Below are 24,647 nucleotides of genomic sequence, written 5' to 3'. Positions count from 1 at the left end.
GTTTGTGAAAGATCCGTTCTTGGGCACTTAAGTGTGGGGGGGGGTCGTTAAACATTAAAGCCAAACATGGGGACTCTGAGCAATAGGCGTGTTACTGAGAGTGTTGGAGATGGATAGAAGGGATTTATTATAATCCACAGGTCATCTGCCCTAGGTCTGTAATGCGTCACTCCTTCTGATACTATGCCTGAGTGGATTACTAGTGTTCACTACTTCACTCTCACTACTAAGGTCCACTCTGAATTTCACTTTCAACGTGGCTTTCCAGTTCAGTGTTACGAAATGTCTCATAGGGGGAACATCACTGGATTTAAGAGACCTTAGTGTTGTACTAAAATGGTAAGGATGATGATGCACCTGCCAAATGCAAGTTTGTATAACAATATCGGCTAGTTGCTATCAATATATTGTGGGATAGAAGGGCTACTTTCTTTATGGAATTAATGTTCAAATGCGTTTATCTTAAAAATCAATGAATGATATTTAAATGTATTGGGAAAGTAATAGTATTACTAGTAGTAGTAGTCGTAGTATTAGCAGTAATAGTAGTAGTAGCAGTAATAGTATTACTATTAGTAGTAGTAGTAGTATTAGCAGTAGTAGTAGTAGTAGCAGTAATAGTAGTAGTAGCAGTAGCAACATTAGTAGCATTAGTAATAGTAGTTGTAGTAGTAATAGTAGTATTAGCAGTAGTAGTAGTAATAGTAGTATTAGCAGTAGTAGTAGTAGTAATAGTAGTATTAGCAGTAGTAGTAATAGTAGTATTAGTAGTAATAGCAGTAGTAGTATTAATAGTAATAGCAGTAGTAGTAGTAGTATTAATAGCTGTAGTAGTATTAGTAGTATTAGCAGTAGTAGTATTAGTGAAGGTAGTAGTAATAACTAAACACGATAAGGTAAGATATACTTTATTAGTCCATTCGAGATGGGACTTTTGTCCACACACATATACATATATATACACACACACATACACACATATATACACACACACATACACACACATATACACATATATACACACACACATACACACACATATATACACACACATATACACATATATGCACACACACATACACACATATATACACACACATACACACATATACACATATATACACACACACATACACACACATATACACATATATACACACACACATATACACATATATACACACACACATACACACACATATACACATATATACACACACACATACACACATATATACACACACATATACACACGTACACACATATACACATATCGGGGCGGCAGCGGAGCCTGGTGGTTAGAGTGTTGGACTAGTAACCGGAAGGTTGCGAGTTCAAACCCCCGAGCTGACAAGGTACAAATCTGTCGTTCTGCCCCTGAACAGGCAGTTAACCCACTGTTCCCAGGCCGTCGTTGAAAATATGAATTTGTTCTTAACTGACTTGCCTGGTTAAATAAAGGTAAAATAAAAAATAAAAAATATCTGCTCCCGCCCCTCCAACCAAATGTTTGTCTCTTCTAAAGAATTAGAACTTTGTTGAAAAGATAATTACAGGGTAATTCCATCCACAAATAATACGTGTCAATGTGTTGAATTCAATATCTTACAATGGCTTTCAATAGGATAGCTATGTATTTTCATGTTTATGTCAAATAAAATACGATTCGGTTCATTTTATGATTGAACGAGCCAGGTTTAAAATGTGAATTTAATTTGTTTCTCTCTCTAATTACAATTCTTACTTTAAACTTAAACAACATGTATGGTTCTATAGTTGATTAGACCGGTGATTGTTATGTGACAGTGTTTTTAGGCAGGTGTCAATGGGGACAGACAGAGGGCTATTTTTATCTCCACTCCATGTCTGCCATGATTGGATTATCACCACACATGATGAATGATCATCCCATTGGAGAAAATAAACCCATACGTGCAGTATTTGTCATCATACCTTTATATTTCACAGGACATTGGGCCTTTTGGGGAATGGACAGCGTTTGAGGGATAGTGGATCTGCTGGAGAAGGCATCTTGCAATGCTCCGGCAGCTTTACCAGCTTCACAGTTCACTGCATGAGTGGGCATCAACCTATCTGACAACCCCAGTCCTCACAGAAGCCAAGTTCCTCTCCCCTCCCCATGGAGCCTGGCTACTGTGGTTCCTGCTGGCATCCCTAAGTGTGCCCTGTGCGGCTAGATCTACTTCTACTGTGTTCAAGGTAGGGGTAGTTGGACCGTGGAAATGTGACCCTCTGTTTGCGAAGGCACTGCCCCAGACAGCAGCGCAGCTAGCTGTGGAGAGGATCAACAATGACCCCTCACTGTCCCTGGGCACCACCTTTGAGTATGTCATCATTGACGAGGACTGCCAGACATCCATGGCACTCAAGGGTTTCTTAGGTCACTACGCACGGGCTAATGCCTTCCTGGGCCCTGTCAACCCTGGCTACTGTGATGCAGCCTCTTTACTGGCCAACAACTGGAACAAGGCCCTGTTCTCTTGGACCTGTGTGAACTACGAGCTGGACGACCGAAGTAGGCACCTTACTTTTGCCCGCACGGTGCCCTCGCCCACCTGGGTGCTGCTCAGCCTGGTGAGACACTTCCGCTGGGCACACATAGGGATCATCTCCTCGGCTGAGGATGTGTGGGTGGACACAGGCAGCAAGGTCGCTGACGCTCTGCGGAGCTACGGCCTCCCTGTCACCACCGTGGTCTCCACAGACAAGGACCCTGTCAGCATACGACTGGCTCTGACTAGGGTCAAGAGGGCAGAAAACATCCGCAGTGAGTCCTGTTTATCATTCAGGTTTTTCTTTCTATACAACTACAACCTGTCTACCACTAACTACTATTACTACAGTGCTGTCAGTACCAGAGCCAGTTTAATTCATTAGACAACTACTAACCTATCACAACTACTTCTACTACTACTACTGCCACTGCTGCTACTACTGCTGCTACTGCTGCTACAACTACTACTGCTACTACTGCTACTGCTACTGCTACTGCTGCTACTGCTACTGCTACTGCTACTACTACTACTACTACTGCTGCTACTACTACTGCTACTGCTGCTACTACTACTACTGCTACTACTGCTACTGCTTCTGCTACTACTACTAGTATTACTACTGCTACTGCAATTACTATTACTAGTATTACTACTGCTACTACTACTACTGCTACTACTACTAATACTACTGCTACTACTACTAGTAGTATTACTACTGCTACTACTGCTACTGCAATTAATATTACCAGTATTACTACTGCTACTACTACTAATACTACTGCTACTACTACTACTAGTATTACTACTGCTACTACTGCTAATACTGCTAGTAGTATTAATACTGCTACTACTACTAATAATACTGCTACTACTACTACTACTGCTACTGCTACCAATACTACTGCTACTACTACTATAAGTATTACACTGCTACTACTAATACTACTGCTACTACTACTATAAGTATTACACTGCTACGACTAATACTACTGCTACTACTACTATAAGTATTACACTGCTACTACTAATACTACTGCTACTACTACTGTTATTTTTTATAATGTAACCTTTATATAACTAGGCAAGTCAAATTCTTATTTACAATGACGGCCTACACCGGCCAAACCCGGACAATGCTGGGCCAATTGTGCGCCGTCCTATGGGACTCCCAATCACGGCCGGTTGTGAAACAGCCTGGAATCGAAGCAGGGTTTTTGTAGTGACGCCTCAAGCACTGAGATGCAGTGCCTTAGACCGCTGCTCCACTCAGGAGCCCGAGAGATACTATTAATACTACTACTGGTACTACTACTACTATTACTTCTACTACTATTACTACAAAAACACATATTACTACTATGGCTACTACCACTACTACAACTACTGCTACTACCACTACTACTGCTACTACTGCTAATACAGCTACTACTGCTACTACTGCTATTGCTACTGGTACTGCTACTACTGCTACTGCTGCTACTATTGCTACTACTGCTACTGCTACTGCTATTACTGCTACTACTAAAACTGTTGCTACTAATACTACTGCTACTACTGCTGCTGCTGCTACTGCTCTGCTGCTCTGCTGCTCTGCTGCTGCTCTGCTGCTGCTGCTGCTGCTGCTGCTGCTGCTGCTACTGCTGCTGCTGCTACTACTGCTGCTACTGCTACTGCTACTGCTCCTGCTACTACAACTACTGCTGCTACTACTACTGCCATTGCTACTACTGCTACTGCTGCTGCTGCTACTGCTACTGCTGCTGCTACTACTACTACTGCTACTACTACTGCTACTGCTACTGCTCCTGCTACTACAACTACTGCTGCTACTACTGCCATTGCTACTACTGCTCCTGCTGCTGCTGCTACTGCTACTACTGCTGCTTCTATTGCTGCTGCTTCTGCTACTACTGCTGCTTCTATTGCTGCTGCTGCTCTGCTGCTGCTGCTGCTCTGCTGCTCTACTGCTACTGCTACTACTACTACTACTGCTACTACTACTGCCACTGCTACTACTGCTACTGCTGCTACTGCTACTACTGCTACTACTGCTGCTGCTGCTACTTCTACTGCTACGACTTCTGCCACTGCTACTACTGCTACTGCTACTGCTGCTACTGCTATTACTGCTACTGCTACTACTGCTACTGCTGCTACTGCTACTACTACTGCTACCGCTACTGTTACTGCTACTGCTACTACTACTACTGCCACTGCTACTACTGCTACTGCTACTGCTACTACTACTACTACTGCCACTGCTACTACTGTTACTGCTACTGCTGCTATTGCTGCTGCTGCTGCTACTTCTACTTCTACTGCTGCTGCTGCTACTGCTACTGCTACTGCTACTACTACTACTACTGCCACTGCTACTACTGTTACTGCTACTGCTGCTATTGCTGCTGCTGCTGCTGCTGCTGCTGCTACTTCTACTTCTACTGCTGCTGCTGCTACTGCTGCTACTTCTACTGCAGCTGTTGCTGCTCTGCTGCTACTGCTATTGCTGCTGCTAATGCTACTGCTACTGATCCTGCTGCTGCTGCTACTGCTACTGCTACTGATCCTGCTGCTGCTGCTTCTACTACTGTTTTACTACTATTACTACTATTACTATTACTACTACTACTACTACTACTATTATTACTACTACTACTACTATTAATACTACTGCTTGTACTACCACTATTACTACTATTACTATTACTACTACTACTACTGCTACTACTACTGCTACTACTACTGCAACTGCTACTGCTACTACTGCCACTGCTACTACTACTATTATTACTACTACTACTACTATTAATACTACTGCTTGTACTAATACTATTACTACTATTACTATTACTACTACTACTGCCACTTCTACTGCTACTACTGCTACTGCTGCTACTGCTACTACTACTGCTACTGCTACTGCTACTGCTACTGCTACTTCTACTGCCACTTCTACTGCTACTACTGCTACTGCTGCTACTGCTACTACTACTGCTACTGCTACTGCTACTGCTACTGCTACTACTGCCACTGCTACTACTGCTACTGCTACTACTACTACTACTACTACTACTACTACTACTACTACTGCCACTGCTACTACTGCTACTGCTACTGCTGCTATTGCTGCTGCTGCTACTTCTACTTCTACTGCTGCTGCTGCTCTGCTGCAACTGCTACTGCTGCTGCTGCTGCAACTGCTGCTGCTGCTACTGCTGCTACTTCTACTGCAACTGCTGCTGCTACTGCTACTGCTGCTACTTCTACTGCAGCTGCTGCTGCTCTGTTGCTACTGCTACTGCTATTGCTGCTGCTACTGCTACTGCTACTGATCCTGCTGCTGCTGTTACTGCTACTGATCCTGCTGCTGCTTCTACTACTATTCTACTACTATTACTACTATTACTATTACTACTACTACTACTACTATTATTACTACTACTACTACTATTGATACTACTGCTTGTACTACTACTATTACTACTATTACTATTACTACTACTACTACTGCTACTACTACTGCCACTGCTACTACTGCTACTGATGCTACTACTACTGCTACTGCTACTGCTACTACTATTCTACTACTATTACTACTATTACTATTATTACTACTACTACTACTACTACTACTATTATTACTTCTACTACTACTATTATTGATACTACTGCTTGTACTACTACTATTACTACTATTACTATTACTACTACTACTACTGCTACTACTACTGCCACTGCTACTGCTACTACTGCTACTGCTACTGATACTGCTACTACTACTACTGCCACTGCTACTACTGCTACTGCTACTACTACTACTACTGCTACTGCCACTGCTACTACTGCTATTGCTGCTGCTGCTGCTACTTCTACTTCTACTGCTGCTGCTGCTCTGCTGCAACTGCTACTGCTGCTGGTGCTGCAACTGCTGCTGCTGCTGCTACTTCTACTTCTACTGCTGCTGCTGCTCTGCTGCAACTGCTACTGCTGCTACTTCTACTGCAGCTGCTGCTGCTCTGCTGCTACTGCTACTGCTATTGCTGCTGCTACTGCTACTGCTACTGATCCTGCTGCTGCTGCTTCTACTACTACTATTACTATTACTATGACGACTGCTACTGGTACTAATTCTACTACTACTACTACTATTACTACTATTACGATTACTGCTATTACAATTACTACTACTACTACCACTACTGCTGCTACTACTATAACAACTATTACTGCTTCTACTACTACTAATATTATTACTATTACTACTACTATTGCTACTACTATCAGTATTACTACTACTACTACTATTAATACTATTACTACTACTACTACTACTACTATTACTACTATTACTTTTACTACTACTACTGCTACTAATATTACCACTATTACTATCACTACTACTATTACTACTATTACTACTACTACTACTGCTAATACTACTATTACTACTACTACTACTACTACTATTACTAGAATTACTACTACTACTGCTACTACTACTAGTACTACTACTACTACTGCTATTACTACTATTACTGCTACAACTACTACTATTACTACTATCACTATTACTACTATTACTCCTACTACTGCTATTACTACTATTACTCCTACTACTGCTATTACTACTATTACTACTATTACCATGAATACTATTAATATTACTACTACTACTACTATTACTACTATTACTTTGACTACTACTACTACTACTACTACTATTATTACTACTACTACTACTATTAATACTACTGCTTGTACTACTACTATTACTGCTATAACTATTACTACTACTACTATTGCTACTACTACTGCCACTGCTACTACTGCCACTGCTACTGCTGCAATTGCTGCTGATGCTGCTGCTGCTTCTGCTTCTACTGCTGCTACTGCAACTGCTGCTGCTCTGCTGCTACTGCTACTGCTATTGCTGCTGCTACTGCTACTGCTACTGATCCTGCTGCTGCTGCTTCTACTACTACTATTACTATTACTATGACGACTGCTACTGGTACTACTTCTACTACTACTACTATTACTACTATTACGATTACTGCTATTAATATTACTACTACTACCACTACTGCTGCTACTACTACAACAACTATTACTGCTACTACTACTACTACTACTAATATTATTATTACTATTACTACTACTATCAGTATTACTACTACTACTACTATTAATACTATTACTGCTACTACTACTGCTACTATTACTACTATTACTTTTACTACTACTACTGCTACTAATATTACCACTATTACTATCACGACTACTATTACTATTACTACTATTACTACTACTACTACTACTACTACTGCTACTACTACTACTACTACTACTACTACTACTACTACTACTACTACTATTACTACCATTACTACTATTAACCTCATGTCTCATAGTCATTTGTGTTTACCATAATCAGTGGTGATCCTCTGCATGCACTCTGTGCTGATTGGAGGACACATCCAGAGGTTGCTGTTGGAGACTGCTCTGGACATGCACCTGACGGACGGTTCCCTGGTGTTCATCCCCTACGACACACTGCTCTACAGCCTGCCCTACAGGGATGTCCGCTACCCAGCCCTCATCAACAACGGCAAGCTGCGGAGAGCATACGACGCTGTCCTGACCGTCACCATGGACTCAGAGGAGAACTCATTCTACAAGGCCTACCAGAAGACTGTGAATGTTGGGGGGGTTCCCAGACACATCAAGCTCCACCAGGTACAGCTGAATGAGCTGAGGACAACTGGGGCTTACATGCATAGGCATAGTTTTGGGCTAAATCCTATCTGGCCATTATAGTGTCCATAGTTTTTTGGCTAAATCCTATCAGGCCATTATAGTGTCCATGGTTTTGTATATTTGCATTTGTGTAACACGAATATCTCGTGGACAGACTACGTAAACATATCTGACTAAATATCGTTATGTTCTTAATTCATTTTTTCCAGATTTCTCCTCTGTTTGGTACCATCTACAGCTCGATCCTCTTCATGGCTAACGCTCTGCAGAATGTTCGTGATGCTGGGGAGTGGAGGTCTGGAGCCAACCTGGTGCGCCACTCCAGGAACATGGCTTTCTATGGCTTCAGCCAGCGTGTCCGCACCAACGGTTCCGGGGCCAGCTTGTTGAAGTATGTGGTGCTGGACACAGATGGGCAGTCCTGGCCTCTGCTGCCCACCCACTGTGTGGACCTGGAGGCTGGGATGGTGATGTCTCTGGGCCGCAGCATCCACTTCCCAGGGGGGGTCCAGCCCAGCCCAGACTCTAGCTGCTGGTTCATTCCAGGCACCTTATGCACGGGAGGTGAGAAGACAGCATATTGTACTAAATGACAAATGATGGTTGGGGGGCTAAATGCAGACAGATGAAAACACACACTCACACACTGCACTTACGCGCGCTCACACGCAGGCAAGTACGCATGTGCACACACACCAGCAAACAGGAGGGGAACAGTGACCATCTGTTTATAAAGAGGACATCTTTCTCTAGAGGAAAGTGGAACAGTGACCATCTGTTCATAAAGAGGACATCTTTCTCTAGAGGAAAGTGGAACAGTGACCATCTGTTCATAAAGAGGACATCTTTCTCTAGAGGAAAGTGGAACAGTGACCATCTGTTCATAAAGAGGACATCTTTCTCTAGAGGAAAGTGGAACAGTGAATTAGATCAGGGTGTGGTGGTATGTTGACATAGTCTGTGATAAGCTAGGTATCTTTTTAAACCAGGTGTGATTCATTATATGATGTTCTACTATGATATGCTTTGTTTTAGGAGGAGTGGATCCATTCCATCTTATCATAGTCTTCCTGTGTATCATTTTGACTAGTATCTTCTCAAGTGGACTCTACTACTGTATAAGGTATTCTATTTAAACAATAAGGCCCGAGGGGGTGTGCATGGCTAAGGGGCTGTGCTTATGCATGACGCAACGCGGAGTGCCAGGATACAGCCCTTAGCCGTGGTATATTGGCCATATACCATAAACCCCTGAGGTGCATTATTGCTATTATAAACTGGTGACCAACATAATTAGAAGAGTAAAAAAAAATGTTTTTGTCATACCATTGGTATACCACAGATTTCAGCCAATCAGCATTCAGGGCTTGAACCACCCAGTTTATAATATTTTCTACATTTGTATGACTCAAGTTTATATCAGCTGGTAATAGCAGCAACATTTCTCAATATGTCTTCACAGACCTTTAGGTACCTTCTGAACTACTGCTGATGGCACTCCTCCCTCACTCCTTCCTCACTCCTCCTTCACCCCTCCCTCTCCCTCTGCACCCCTCCTCTCCCCTCCCTCTACACCCCTCCTTCCACCTTTCCCTTTTAGGAGGCGTATCAACCAGATTAGTTTAGTCAGGGGCCCTGACAAGATCATGCTAACCCTGGCAGATGTGATCTTCATCAACCCCTCACTCAGTAATAAGGTCAGATCCCCTAACTGACAGTGTCTGGAAGATCCAATGAGGTCATATTTAAGTTCCCACATAATGATTGATATACAGCATATGGCCATAAGTATGTGGACACACCTTCAACTTAGTGGATTTGGCTATTTTAGCCACTACCACCGCCATTGGACTCTGGAGCAGTAGGAACGTGTTCTCTGGAGTGATGAATCACGCATCACCGTCTGGCAGTATGACGGACGAATCTGGGTTTGGCGGATGCCAGGAGAACGCTACCTGCCCAAATGAATATTGCCAACTATAAAGTTTGGTGGAGGAGGAATAATGGTCTGAAGGGAAATCTTAACGCTACAGCACATAATAACATTCTAGATGATTCTGTGCCTCCAACGTTTTGGCAACAGCTTGGGGAAGGTCCTTTCCTGTTTCAGCATGACAATGCACCTGTGCACAAAGTGAGATCCATACAGAAATTGAGATCAGTGTGGAAGAACTTGACTGCCTGGCAGAGGGCCCTGATCTCAACCCCATAGAACACCTTTGGGATGAATTGGAACGCAAACTGTGTGCCAGACCTAATTGCCCAACATCAATGCACGACTTCACTAATGCTCTTGTGACTGAATGGAAGCAAGTCCAGCAATGTTTCAACATCTAGTGGAAAGTCTTCCCAGAAGAGTGAAGGGATGTTATAGAGGCGAAGGGGGGAACAACTCAATATTAATGTCCATGATTTTGGAATGAAATGTTCAAAGAGCAGGTGTCCACATACTTTTGGTTGGACAACACATGCAATTGAAAATATATATATATATTTTTTATATATCTTTGCAGCATGACGAGTGGTTTTGTCAATAACCTATGTTTTTCTCTCCATGTTTCAGAAGCTAAGTTTAGATGAGAGCAAAGTGGGTGATATGCGTAGGAAACCCTCAGACACGGATCGTCAGAGCCTCTCTACTCCCTTCTCTGACTCCACCGTCACCCCGGCAACCTATGCAAACTCCAACATAGCCATCTTTGAGGTAACGGGGGCAGGAGGCTCTCTTCTAAGAATGGTTCAGGGAGTTCTGAGGCTTGTCTGAAAGTTGATTCAGAACTATCAAACACATACCTTTTTACAGGGAGACTGGGCTTGGATGAAAAGACTCCCGTCTGGAAACTTTAAAGCCATTACTCCCCAGACCAGTGACGTCTTTGAGTTGGTGAGGTTCTACTGTAAAATATACTGCCAGTTACGATGTAAGAAGATTTGATGATGAGAAATCCGTTTGACTATAACTAATGTATCTCTGTTGTCAATTAAAATGAGCCCATTGTCACGGCTCTGTTCTTTCAGATGAAGGACATACGACACGAGAACGTCAACCTCTTCCTGGGGTTTTTCCTTGACTGTGGTGTTTTCGGCATCATGACAGAGTATTGCTCACGTAGCAGCTTGCAGGACTTGCTAAGCAATAGTGACGTTAAGCTGGACTGGATGTTTAAGACCTCCCTGTTATTGGACCTTATCAAGGTAACCACTAGTAGTGGGGTGTGGCCAAAATCCCCTCAGAGACATACAGTTACACTATTCCTATAGGAAGACCTGCAGCTGCCAAAATGTGCTTTAAATCATTTTACATTACAGATTTGTTAGAGTTTAGGTCCCAAAGTTCATTTAATGCCCAACTCACGGTATACCGTGAGCTACCTTTCTCTCTGACATGACACCAACACTACTTTTTTCTGTCTTCCATAGGGCATGAAGTACCTCCACCACCGGGGTGTTTGGCATGGACGACTCAAGTCTCGGAACTGCGTAGTGGACGGCCGCTTTGTGCTCAAGCTCACAGACTACGGCTACAACAAGATTTTGATGGCACAAAGATTCCCATATGAAGATCCCTCCGCAGAAGGTGGGTGTTAAGACCACTCAAATCAAATCCAATTTAATTTGTCACATGCGCCAAATACAACAGGTAGACCTTACAGTGAAATGCTTACTTACAAGCCTTTAACCAACAATGCAGTTTTAAGAAAATACCCCCAAAAATAAAACATAAAAAGTAAGAGATAAGAATAACAAATAATTAAAGAGCAGCAGTAAATAACAATAGTGGGGCTATATACAGGGGGTACCAGTACAGAACCAATGTGTCAATGTGCGGGGGCACCGGTGTCGGGGTAATTGAGGATAATTATGTACATGTACAGTGCCTTGCAAAAGTATTCACCCCCTTGGCGTTTTTTCTATATTGTTTCATTACAACCTGTAATTTAAATAGATTTTTATTTGGATTTCATGTAATGGACATACACAAAATAGTCCAAATTGGTGAAGTGAAAGGAAAAAAATGACAAAAAATCTAATAAAAAAATGTAACGGAAAAGTGGTGTGTGTATATGTATTCACCCCTTTGCTATGAAGCCCCTAAATAAGATCTGGTGCAACCAACTACCTTCAGAAGTCACTTAATTAGTTAAATAAAGTCAACTTGTGTGCAATCTAAGTGTCACATCATTTGTCACATGATCTCAGTATATATACACCTGTTCTGAAAGGCCCCAGAGTGCAACACCAGCAAGTAAAGGGCACCACCAAGCAAGCGGCACCATGAAGAGTGAGCAATGAGCTCTCCAAACAGGGACAACATTGTGGACAAGTACAGATCAGGTATGGATTATAAAAACATATCCAACATTTTTACCATCCCACGGAGCACCATTAAATCCATAATTCAAAAATGGAAAGAATATGGCACCACAGCAAACCTGCCAAGAGAGGGCCGCCCACCAGAATTCACAGACCAGGCAAGGAGGGCATTGATCAGAGAGGCAACAAAGGGACCAAAGATAACCCTGAAGGAGCTGTAAAGCTCCACAGCGGAGATTGGAGTATCTGTCCATAGGACCACTTTACACCGTACACTCCACAGAGCTGGGCTTTACGGAAGAGTGGCCAGAAAAAAGCCATTGCTTAATAAAGAAAAAAATGTGCAAACATGCTTGGTGTTCGCCAAAAGGCACGTGGGAGACTCCCCAAGCATATGGAAGAAGGTACTCTGGTCAGATTTTTGGCCATCAAGGAAAACGCAAAGTCTGGCGCAAACCCAACACCTCTCATCACTCCGAGAACACCATCCCCACAGTGAAGCATGGTGGTGGCAGCATCATACTGTGGGGATGTTTTTCATCGGCAGGGACTAGGAAACTGGTCATAATTGAAGGAATGGCATTAAATACAGGGACATTTTTGAGGGAAACCTGTTTCAGTCTTCCAAACATTTGAGACTGCGATCGAGGTTTACCTTCCAGCAGGACAATGACCCTAAGAATACTGCTAAAGCAACATTTGAGTGGTTTAAGGGGAAACATTTAAACATTTAAATGTCTTGGAATGGCCTAGTCAAAGCCCAGACCTCAATCTAATTGAGAATCTGTGGTATGACTTAAATATTGCTGCAAAATAGTCTGGGTAGCCATTTAATTAGCTGTTCAGGAGTCTTATGGTTTGGGGGTAGAAGCTGTTTGAAAGCCTCTTGGACCTAGACTTGGTACTCAGGTACCGCTTGCCGTGCAGTAGCAGAGAGAACAGTCTATGACTAGGCTAGCTGGAGTCTTTGATCCTTTTTGGGGCCTTCATCTGACACCGCCCGATATAGAGGTCCTAGGTGGCAAGGAGTGTGATGTACTGGGCTGTACGCACTACCCTCTGTAGTGCCTTGCGGTTGGAGGCCAAGCAGTTGCCATACCAGGCAGTGATGCAACCAGTCAGGATGCTCTCTATGGTGCAGCTGTAAAACCTTTTGAGGATCTGAGGACCCATGCCAAATCTTTTCATCCTCCTGAGGGGTAAAAGGTTTTGTCGTGCCCTGTTCACGACTGTCTTGGTGTGCTTGGACCATGTTTGTTTGTTGGTGATGTGAATGCTAAGGAACTTGAAGCTCTCAACCTGCTCCACTACAGTCCCGTCGATGAGAATGGAGGCGTGGTTGGTCCTCCTTTTCCTGTAGTCCACAATCATGTCCTTTGTCTTGATCACACTGAAGGAGAAGTTGTTGTCATTGCACCATACTGTCACGATCGTAATACGAATTGGAAATATACTCAGACCAGTGTGCAGCGTGATTGCGGGGAGGGCGAGTGCGGGGAGCAGGCACAGGACGTACTGGGCTGTGGAGGCACACTAGAGACCTGGTGCGTAAAGCTGGCACAGATGGTGCCGGAACGATGACACACTCCGTAGGGTGAGTGCGGGGAGCTAGCACAGGACGCACCGGGCTGTGGAGGCGCACTGGAGACCTGGTGCGTAGAACCGGCACAAATTGTACTGGAACAATGACACACTTCGCACTATGAGTGCGGGGAGCTGGTGCAGGACGTACTGGGCTGTGGAGGCGCACTGGAGACCTGGTGCGTAGGGCCGGCACAAATTGTACCAGAACAGTGACACACACTTCAGGGCGAGTACGTGGAGGAAACACAGGACGTACTGGACTGGGGAGGCGCACTGGAGGCCAGTTGCGTGAAACTGGTGCAGATGACACTAGACTGGTGTCACGCTCCTCAGCTGCCCGTTCTGTAGCACACACATCACCACAACCTCTCTCCGGGAATCTTTCGTCAATTCCTCCTTCGACTCCCTGAAGGTCTCTGGCTCATTCCTCGGCTCCACCGACCACACCGTGTGCCCCCCCCAAAAACATTTTCTGGCTGTCTTTTGCGCTTACACTGTGGCCGCTAACCCCGGCATCGTCGCTGTCCTCCCTTCTCTCTCTGCGTTTGCTTCCACAGAAGGCTTTCGTCTCCAGCCATAATTTCCTCCCAAGTCCAGGATGTCTTCTCCTCCTTTATCTCCTACCAAGCCCAGGATACCGTCTCTTCCCGGGCACGCTGCTTGGTCCTGTTGTGGTGGGATCTTCTGTCACGATTGTTGTACGAACTGGAAATATACTCTGACCATCGTGCAGCGTGATTTGGGTTCCACATGTTTAATAAAGGAAACTCACAAAAACAATAAACAGCAATAAACGCTACGTGTGTCACGACCGTTGTTGGAATGAGACCAAGGTGCAGCGTGGTGAACGTACATTTTCCTTTAATGTTATAAATGTCGCCAACAAAACAAGAAACAAGAAACGAACGTGAAGCTGACTAGGACTATACAGGCCACTAATACAGACACCTACCCACAACTAAGGGGGAAAAACAGGCTGCCTAAGTATGATTCCCAATCAGAGACAACGATAGACAGCTGTCCCTGATTGAGAACCATACCCGGCCAAAACATAGAAACAGAAAACATAGAAATAAAGAAACTAGCATACCCACCCTAGTCACAACCTGGCCAAACCAAAATAGAGAATAAAAGCCTCTCTATGGCCAGGGCGTGACAATGTGAAGCTCAAGCAGTGCTCAACAGGAAACTACACAGAAACAAGATCCCACAAAACACAGTGGGGAAATGGCTGCCTAAATCTGATCCCCAATCAGAGACAACGGTAAACAACTGCCTCTGATTGGGAACCATACCAGGCCAACATAGAAATAAATGCACTAGATCACCCACTCTAGTCACACCAAAATAGAGAATAAAAAGGCTCTCTATGGTCAGGGCGTGACACATACGGTCAGGTCTCTGACCTTCTCCCTATAGGTTGTCTCATCGTTGTTGGTGATCAGGCCTACCACTGTTATGTCATCAGCACTTAATGATGGTGTTGGAGTCATGCCTGGCCGTGCAGTCATGAGTGAACAGGGAGAAAAGGAGGGGTCTGAGTGCGCACCCCTAAGGGGCCCCCGTGTTGAGGATCAGCGTGGCGGATGTGTTGTTACCTACCCTTATCACCCGGAGGTGACCTTCTGGGAAGTCCAGGACCCAGTTGCAGAGGGAGGTGTGTAGTCCCAGGGTCCTTAGCTTATTGATGGGCTTTGAGGGCACTTTGGTGTTGGAAGCTGTCAATGGGAAAGGGCAGTGTGGAAAGGGCAGTGTGGAGTGCAATAGAGATTGCATCATCTGTGGATCTGCTTGTACGGTATGCAAATTGGAGTGGGTCTAGGGTTTCTGGGATAATGGTGTTGATGTGAGCCATGGCCAGCCTTTCAAAGCACTTCATGGCTACAGATGTGAGTGCTATGGGTTGGTAGTCATATAGGCAGGTTACCTTAGTGTTGAAGGGCACAGGGACTATGGTGGTCTGCTTGAAGCATGTTGGTATTACAGACTCAGACAGGGAGAAAATATCAGTGAAGACACTTGCCAGTTGGTCAATACATTCTGGGATTACACATCCTGGTAATCCGTCTGGCCCAGTGGCCCTGTGAATGTTAACCTGTTTAAAGGTCTTACTCACATCGGCTGCGGAGAGCGTGATCACACAGTCATCTGGAAAAGCTGATGCTCTCATGCATCTTTCAGTGTTACTTGCCTCGAGGCGAGCATAGAAGTTATTTAGCTCGTCTGGTATATTTGTGTCACTGGGCAGCTCTCAGCTGTGCTTCCCTTTGTAGTCTGTAATAGTTTGCAAGCCCTGCCATATCCAACGATTGTCAGAGCCGGTGTAGTACGATTCAATCTTATTCCTGTATTGACACTTTGCCTGTCTGATGGTTTGTCGGAGGGCATAGCAGGATTTCTTATACGCTTCCGTGTTAGAGTACTGCTCCTTGAAACCGGCAGCTCTACCCTTTACCTCAGTGTGAATGTTGACTGTAATCCATGGCTTCTGTTTGGGGTGTGTACGTACAGTCACTGTGGGGACAACGTCTTCAATGCACTTATTGATATAGCCAGTGACTGATGTGGTGTACTCCTCAATGCCATTGGAAGAATCCCGGAACATGTTCCAGTCTGTGCTAGCAAAACAGTCCTGTAGCTTAGCATCTGCTTCATCTGACCACTTTTTTATAGACCGAGTCACTGGTGCTTTCTGTTAGAATTTTTGCTTGAATGCAGGAATCAGGAGGATAGACTTATGGTCAGATTTGCCAAATGGAGGGCGAGGGAGAGCTTTGTACGCATGTGTGTGTGGAGTAAATGTGGTCTAGAATTGTTTTCCCCTCTGGTTGCACATTAAACACGCTGATAGAAATGAGGTAAAACTGTTTAAAGTTTCCCCGCATTAAAGTCCCCAGTCACTAGGAGCGCCACCTCTGGATGAGCGTCTTCCTGTTTGCGGAATACAGCTCATTGAGCGCGGTTTTAGTGCCTGCCTCGGTCTGTGGTGGTAATGTAGACAGATACGAAAAATACAGATGAAAACTCTCTAGGTAGATAGTGTGGTCTACAGCTTATCGTGAGATACTCTACTTCAGGCAGACCTTGAGCCTTCCTTAGATATCGTACACCAACTGTTGTTCACATAAATGCATAGGACCCCGCCCCGTGTCTTTCCAGTGGCTACTGTTCTGTCCTGCCGATAGAGTGTATAACCCGCAAGCTGTACTTTGGGATGGCGTTTTTCGGCTTGCAAGCCGCCCCCTTTTTCCTCCAATCATAACGATGGTCATTATGGCCAAACAATTCTATTTTTGTTTCTTCAGAGCACATTTCTAAAAAAAAGTATGATCTTTGTCCCCATGTGCAGTTGCAAACCGTAGTCTGACTTTTTTTATGGCGGTTTTGGAGCAATGGCTTCTTTCTTGCTGAGCGGCCTTTCAGGTTATGTCGATATAGGACTCATTTTACTGTGGATATAGATAATTTTGTACCTGTTTCCTCCAGCATCTTCACAAGGTTCTTTGCTGTCGTTCTGGGATTGATTTGCACTTTTCGGACCAAAGTACATTCATCTCTAGGAGAAAGAACGCGTCTCCTTCCTGAGCGGTATGACGGCTGTGTGTTCACATGGTGTTTATACTTGCGTACTATTGTTTGTACAGATGAATGCGGTACCTTCAGGGGTTTGGAAATTGCTCCCAAGGATGAGCCAGACTTGTGGAGGTCTACAATTTTTTGCTGAGGTCTTGGCTGATTTCTTTTGATTTTCCTATGATGTCAAGGCAACGAGGCACAGAGTTTGAAATACATCCACAGGTGCACCTCCAATTGACTCAAATTATGTCAATTAGCCTATCAGAAGCTTCCAAAGCTTGACATTTTCTGGAATTTTCCAAGCTGTTTAAAGGCACAGTCAACTTAGTGTATGTGAACTTCTGACCCACTGGAATTTTGATACAGTGAATTTAAAGTTAAATAATCTGTCTGTAAACAATTGTTGGAAAAATTACTTGTGACATGCACAAAGTAGATGTCCTAACTGACTTGCCAAAACTATAGTTTGTTAGCAAGATATTTGTGGAGTGGCTGAAAAAAATGTTTTAATGACTCCAACTTAAGTGTATGTAAACTTCTGACTTCAACTGTATATGTCTGTGTGTGTGCGTGCCTACTTGCCTGTGTGGTTGTGCAGAGCTGCTGTGGACGGCCCCTGAGATCCTACGGAGCCCTCACCCAGGGCTGTGCGGCACCCAGCTTGGGGACGTCTACAGCTTCGCCATCATCGTGCAGGAGGTGGTGCTGCGGGGACCTCCCTTCTGTATGCTGGACCTGTCTGCTGAAGGTGTGGATCACTCATCCAATCACAACCCCAAACACAATTTAAAACAACAAAGTAGAAGAGACAGTTTCAACGGTGTGGTTTAATAGGGGTGTGGTTTAATAGGGGTGTGGTTTAATAGGGGTGTGGTTTAATAGGGTGTGTGGTTTAATAGGGGTGTGGTTTAATAGGGTGTTGTTTAATAGGGATGTGGTTGAATAGGGTGCGTGGTTTAACAGGGTGGTTTAATAATAGGGTGGTTTAATAGTGGTTTAAATAGGGATGTGGTTGAATAAATAGGGGTGTGGTTTAATAGGGGTGTGGTTTAATAGGGGTGTTGTTTAATAGGGATGTGGTTGAATAGGGTGCGTGGTTTAACAGGGTGGTTTAATAGGGGTGTGGTTTAATAGGGTGGTTTAATAGGGGTGTGGTTTAATAGGGTGTTGGTTTAATAGGGATGTGGTTGAATAGGGTGCGTGGTTTAATAGGGGTGTGGTTTAATAGGGGTGTGGTTTAATAGGGGTGTGGTTTAATAGGGGTGTTGTTTAATAGGGATGTGGTTGAATAGGGTGCGTGGTTTAATAGGGGTGTGGTTTAATAGGGGTGTGGTTTAATAGGGGTGTGGTTTAATAGGGATGTGGTTGAATAGGGTGCGTGGTTTAACAGGGTGGTTTAATAGGGGTGTGGTTTAATAGGGTGTGTGGTTTAATAGGGATGTGGTTGAATAGGGTGTGTGGTTTAATAGGGATGTGGTTGAATAGGGTGTGTGGTTTAACAGGGTGGTTTAATAGGGGATGGGTGGGTGATTCAGGCTTCATTTGAATGCGTATACATAAATAACGTCTGTTGCATGCATGGTCCCAGTGCTGTCTGTTGGTCCTCCTTGTGGTTCAGGTGGTAGAGCATGGTGCTTGCAACACCAAGGTTGTGGGTTCGATTCCCCACGGGGAGAAATTACAAAAATGCATGCACTAACTACTGTAAGTTGCTCAATGACTAAAATGTGCATAAGAAAATGTCAGTAGTAGATACTGTAGCTTGGTCTTGGTGGGGTAACTCAGAGTGTCTGCTCCGGTCTGTCAGATGTCATCCAGAAGGTGAGGAGTTCTCCACCACTGTGCCGCCCTGTGGTATCACCAGACCACGCCCCCCTGGAGTGTATCCAGCTGATGAAACAGTGCTGGAACGAACAGGCAGATAGGCGGCCGCACTTCAATGACATCTTTGACCAGGTACCTGAGACATCAAACAGACCAATCAGTGTCTTTAAATTTAAAAAAAAATAAAATAGACTAATATAAGGGAACCTTTTGTCTGTATAAGTTTGACTGGGGGATATAAAAGCATCATTTGACTTCACCTTTAACACATCCCCCATCAATCCCAGTTTAAGAACATCAACAAAGGGAGGAAGACCAACATTATAGACTCCATGCTGCGGATGCTGGAGCAGTACTCCTCTAACCTGGAGGAGCTGATCAGAGAGAGGACCGAGGAGTTGGAGATAGAGAAACTGAAGACTGAGAAACTACTCACTCAGATGCTGCCTCCGTGAATAACAGACAATTACACATACACTAAAAGATACTGACTAGGATGTACAAATGTTTCTCCTCAAACAAAGTATACAGTTTCCAACGACGAGAGCCCTAAATGGTATTTCTTCTCTGTTTGCAGATCTGTTGCAGACGTCCTGAAGGTTGGCGGTACTGTGGAACCAGAGCATTTTGAAAATGTAACCCTTTACTTCAGCGACATAGTAGGTTTTACCACAATCTCTGCCAACAGCGAGCCTATCGAAGTGGTGGACCTCCTCAATGACCTATATACTCTATTTGATGCCATCATTGGCAATCATGATGTATACAAGGTAAGCCTATTTCTTAGTCTTGAATTAATGACTTGGTGTGTCTTCTTGTGTGCACCTTTGTAACCCACTGAAGATATTTCCTCTTCGATTGTAGGTGGAGACAATAGGAGATGCATACATGGTGGCGTCCGGCCTACCTGTTCCCAATGGAGACCGTCATGCTGCAGAGATATCCAGCATGGCCCTGGACATCCTGAGTGCTGTTGGCACCTTCAAGATGAGACACATGCCGGATGTACCCGTTCGCATACGCATTGGACTGCACTCAGGTCAGGGCTCCATTTTAAAGACCCCCGTATGAACAAAATGGAAGTACAAATCATTTTGAAATCAACACCACACCACACCAACACCACAACTATACTGATGTCAAACATCATAAACAGTCAAACTGCCATGAACTTCCCAGTGCGTTTATATTTTTCAGACAGCGTTGATATGAAATGTCCCCTAGGAACAGGCATGTCACCAGTGCTGTGTGTGTGTGTGTGTGTGTGTGTGTGTGTGTGTGTGTGTGTGTGTGTGTGTGTGTGTGTGTGTGTGTGTGTGTGTGTGTGTGTGTGTGTGTGTGTGTGTGTGTGTGTGTGTGTGTGTGTGTGTGTGTGTGTGTGTGTGTGTGTGTGTGTGTGTGTGTGTGTGTGTGTGCGCGTGCGTGCGTGCGTGCGTGCGTGCGTGTGTGTGTGTGAAGTGATATAACTACTTAAGTAAAAGTACTTTAAAGTACTAATTAAGTAATTTGGGGGGGTATCTGTACTTTACTGTTTATCATTTTGAAAACTTTTACTTTTACTTCACTATATTCATAAATCAAATAATTTACTTTTTACTCCATACATTTTCCCTGACACCCAAAGTACTCATTACATTTTGAATGCTTAGCAGGACAGGAACATTTTCAAAGTCACTCACTTATCAAGAGAACACGTGATCATCCCTACTGCCTCTGATCTGGCGGACTCACTAAACACAAATGCATAATTTGAAAAGTGTTGGAGTTTGCCCCAGCTATCCGGAAAATGTAAAAACAAGAAAATGGTACCGTCTGCTTTGCTTAATGTAAGGAATTTGAAATGTTTTATAATCTTACTTTTGATACTTAAGTATGTTTTAGAAATTACATTTAGTTTTGATATGTAAGTATATTTAAAACCAAATACTTTCACTCAAGTAGTATTTTCTTGGGTGACTTTCACTTTTAAATTTCTATTTAGGTATCTATACTTTTATTAAAGTATCACAATTGGATACTTTTTCCACCACTTTGTGTGTGTGTGTGTGTGTGTGTGTGTGTGTGTGTAGGCCCATGTGTTGCTGGGGTGGTAGGCCTCACCATGCCCAGGTACTGTCTGTTTGGTGACACAGTCAACACTGCCTCCAGGATGGAATCCACAGGAATGCGTAAGACCTGCCACCAAAGAGCCAAATATGGCTAAAAGATTTAGCAATTCTAGGCTGCGTTTTAGTAAGCGCTTTATACCAGACTCCCAAAATAAGATTTTTCCTACCATATTGTTTGCAGCATACCGAATCCATTTGAGCCATAGCACAGCAAAGATCCTGGTGGATCTGAGAGAAGGCTACCAGGTTCAACTTCGTGGAAAGACAGAGCTCAAGGTCAGCTTTGTGCTCCCACTCTCTGGCATTTATATTTCCCTCAAAGTAAATCATAAAATGAACAACTGAATACTGTTTTAGTGACTTATCTGTGATAATAATGACCTTGGATGTCTCATGTCTCCACAGGGGAAAGGAATGGAGGAGACCTACTGGCTGGTTGGAAGGGACAGTTTCACCAAACCCCTGCCTGTGCCACCTGAGCTTAAGTCAGGGTAAGGAAAGTCAATGCTAAGTCCTGAAAAAGGAATGATTATCTTTGTTTCAAGTGACCGTGATCCTGCAGGTATCAAACTACACTAAATCACCAAAATGTGTGGACACCTGCTTGTCGAACATCTCATTGCAAAATCATCCAATAACGGCGAGCTTTACACCACTGAAACCGACGCTTGGCATTGCGCAGTTATTGTGCTGTTTGGAACTCGGTAGTGAGTGTTGCAACCAAGGACAGACGATTTTTACGAGCTGCAGCACTTCAGCACTTGGTGGTCCTATTTTGTGAGCTTGTTTGTCTGACTACTTCGCGGCTGAGCCGTTGTTGCTCCTAGACGTTTCCACTTCACAATAACAGCACTTACAGTTGCCGGGACAGCTCAAGCAGGGAATAAATGTGATGAACTGACTTGTTGGAAAGGTTGCATCCTATGTCATGTTGAAAGTCCCTGACCTCTTCAGTAAGGCTATTCTACTGCCAATGTTTGTCTATGGAGATTGCATGGCTGTGTGCTCGACTTAATACAGCTGTCAGTAACGGGTGTGGCTGAAACAGCCTAATCTACTAATTTGAAGGGTATGTTCACATACCTTTGTATATATAGTGCATGTATCATGAACTGATTTGTATACAAACTGCACTTTACCAGCAGATCAAAAAGAGTTACAAAGGCTGTGTTAAAACAGGCAGCCCAATTCTGATATTTTGTTTCACTAATTGGTCTTTTGACCAATCAGATCAGTTCTGAAAAAGAGCTGGCGTTAAAAGATCTGATGTGATTGGTCAAAAGTCCAATAAGTGGAAAAAATATCAGAATTGTGCCGCCTGTGTAAATGCAGCCTCTGACAACGTAAAGTGGATAAATGCAGCGCATTATGAGGAGGGTTGGCCAGCTCTGGTCTTGAGTTCCCATGTGTGGCATTTTTGATTTACCTCTCCAATGTATGTTTCAGGAAAATGGCTCATGGCTTGCAGATGGAGGAGATCAACCGACACAAGCGGAAGAAAGCAGAACAACAACTTGCCAAGAAGAATAAATGATGTAGTTATGCATGAAAAATGTATAGCATTACAAGGTGTTCATGACTAGAGTAGTATCTCAGTGGGATACTCAGTACTTACACTGATTGCCTTTTTACTCTCCCTGGATTTTTTTCTGCTGAAGATCTTGCTAACAGCTGACTAACGTTATGTTCTTTCAAACTTAAACGGTGCGCAAGTGGGACTCTCTCTTCAGCAATGACAGTTCAAAAAAAGGCCACAGGCTTTATGAACTGATGTCCCACATCCTTCTTGCTGTCTTTCAGAACGAAGACAGCGAAGGACTTAAAGCATCTCCTGCAGAAAGTGGTGAGGAGGCTCTTCACTGTGCGGACAGTGACTCTGACTCTGGCAGCAGGTTTGGACGAGGACAATGTGATGATGCATCATCACTGAAATGGTTCTTTGCAAGAAACACCTCTAGTGAAACCTGGAAACTCTCTCTCCACTTGTGTTTGCCATTTTGACAATCAAGGACTTTTTTTTTTTTTACAACCATGGCTCCATACACTTCCTATAGAAATGAGAGTTTGAAAAGTCATTGCCACAGACCATAGCATGTTGTGCATAAGCAGGAAAGGGACAAAGGTATATGTAAAGATATGAGCATCTACTAATCAATGGAAGTTTTTAGAAATAGACAATGCCTCATTAGGACATGGTGAGTTTGCATTACCTTACACCATACAATTGGCATCAGTGGACATAATACTACATCACAATATACTGTAGAGATTATTCTACAATCATCATAAGAAGCCCTTCAAAGAGGAATTTGTCTCTGGAGAAGGAGCTATAAATAGCAAATGGGATTTCGTCACTGAACCGTTAAGGTATCACATTTTCTCATCCACCCCTCACCCCAGTTGTCCATTTCTTCAAGCAGACAGCAAGTAGAAGATGAGTCACTGGTACAGGAGGGAGAAAACACTCTCTACAGTGATTCTCAGTGGAAAGAAAAACAATGTTTTGACCCAGTTGCATGATTTAGCCTACAATCTCTTATTCATCTCGAGAGCATGTGTTCTTCTCCTGTGCTCAAACAAACAAACAAACTGTGGGGCAAATATCTAATAACATACAAGAGTTATATAAGGGTTGTACATGTCTGTAGTATGTATTTACCTGTTCATCTGTAAATATGATAGAGTATTGCAACGAGAAAATGAATCTACGTTTCATGGCCCACTATGCAGCTGTAGCCGTCTCTAGCCGATCCTGCTGAGCCATCTGAAATGCTTCTCTATAGGTTGTTTCCTTGAGACGAGGAAACAGTGGTTTTACCTATCTATCATCATCGTCTGCATCTCAAAATAAATGGAATTTTAATTGCCAATGGTTGGTTTTGTCACACAGTGCTTGAGATGGTGGGCCCTGCACATACAATATCTGGTGATGCAACAATACAATAAAAGGCTGTGTAGAGGAAGAAAT

General features: G+C 43.7%; 1 protein-coding gene across 1 annotated transcript; it reads left to right on the top strand.

The window, feature by feature from the left end:
- Positions 1 to 74: 74 nt before the first annotated feature.
- On the top strand, positions 75 to 24,647 carry LOC118384965 (retinal guanylyl cyclase 2). Its single transcript, XM_052520729.1, has 20 exons — positions 75 to 339; positions 1,969 to 2,788; positions 7,951 to 8,252; positions 8,483 to 8,837; positions 9,309 to 9,396; positions 9,874 to 9,970; positions 10,837 to 10,977; positions 11,077 to 11,157; positions 11,292 to 11,468; positions 11,694 to 11,850; positions 18,346 to 18,495; positions 19,555 to 19,703; positions 19,859 to 20,022; positions 20,149 to 20,341; positions 20,436 to 20,610; positions 21,641 to 21,739; positions 21,861 to 21,955; positions 22,085 to 22,170; positions 23,126 to 23,214; positions 23,480 to 24,647. The coding sequence occupies exons 2-19, from the start codon at positions 2,038 to 2,040 to the stop codon at positions 23,211 to 23,213; spliced, it is 3,348 nt and encodes a 1,115-aa protein (XP_052376689.1). The 5' UTR covers positions 75 to 339; positions 1,969 to 2,037; the 3' UTR covers position 23,214; positions 23,480 to 24,647.

This window comes from Oncorhynchus keta, chromosome 6 (genome assembly GCF_023373465.1).
Source record: "Oncorhynchus keta strain PuntledgeMale-10-30-2019 chromosome 6, Oket_V2, whole genome shotgun sequence".
Classification (NCBI taxonomy): Eukaryota; Metazoa; Chordata; class Actinopteri; order Salmoniformes; family Salmonidae; genus Oncorhynchus; species Oncorhynchus keta.
This window is presented reverse-complemented; position numbering and strand designations above follow the sequence as displayed.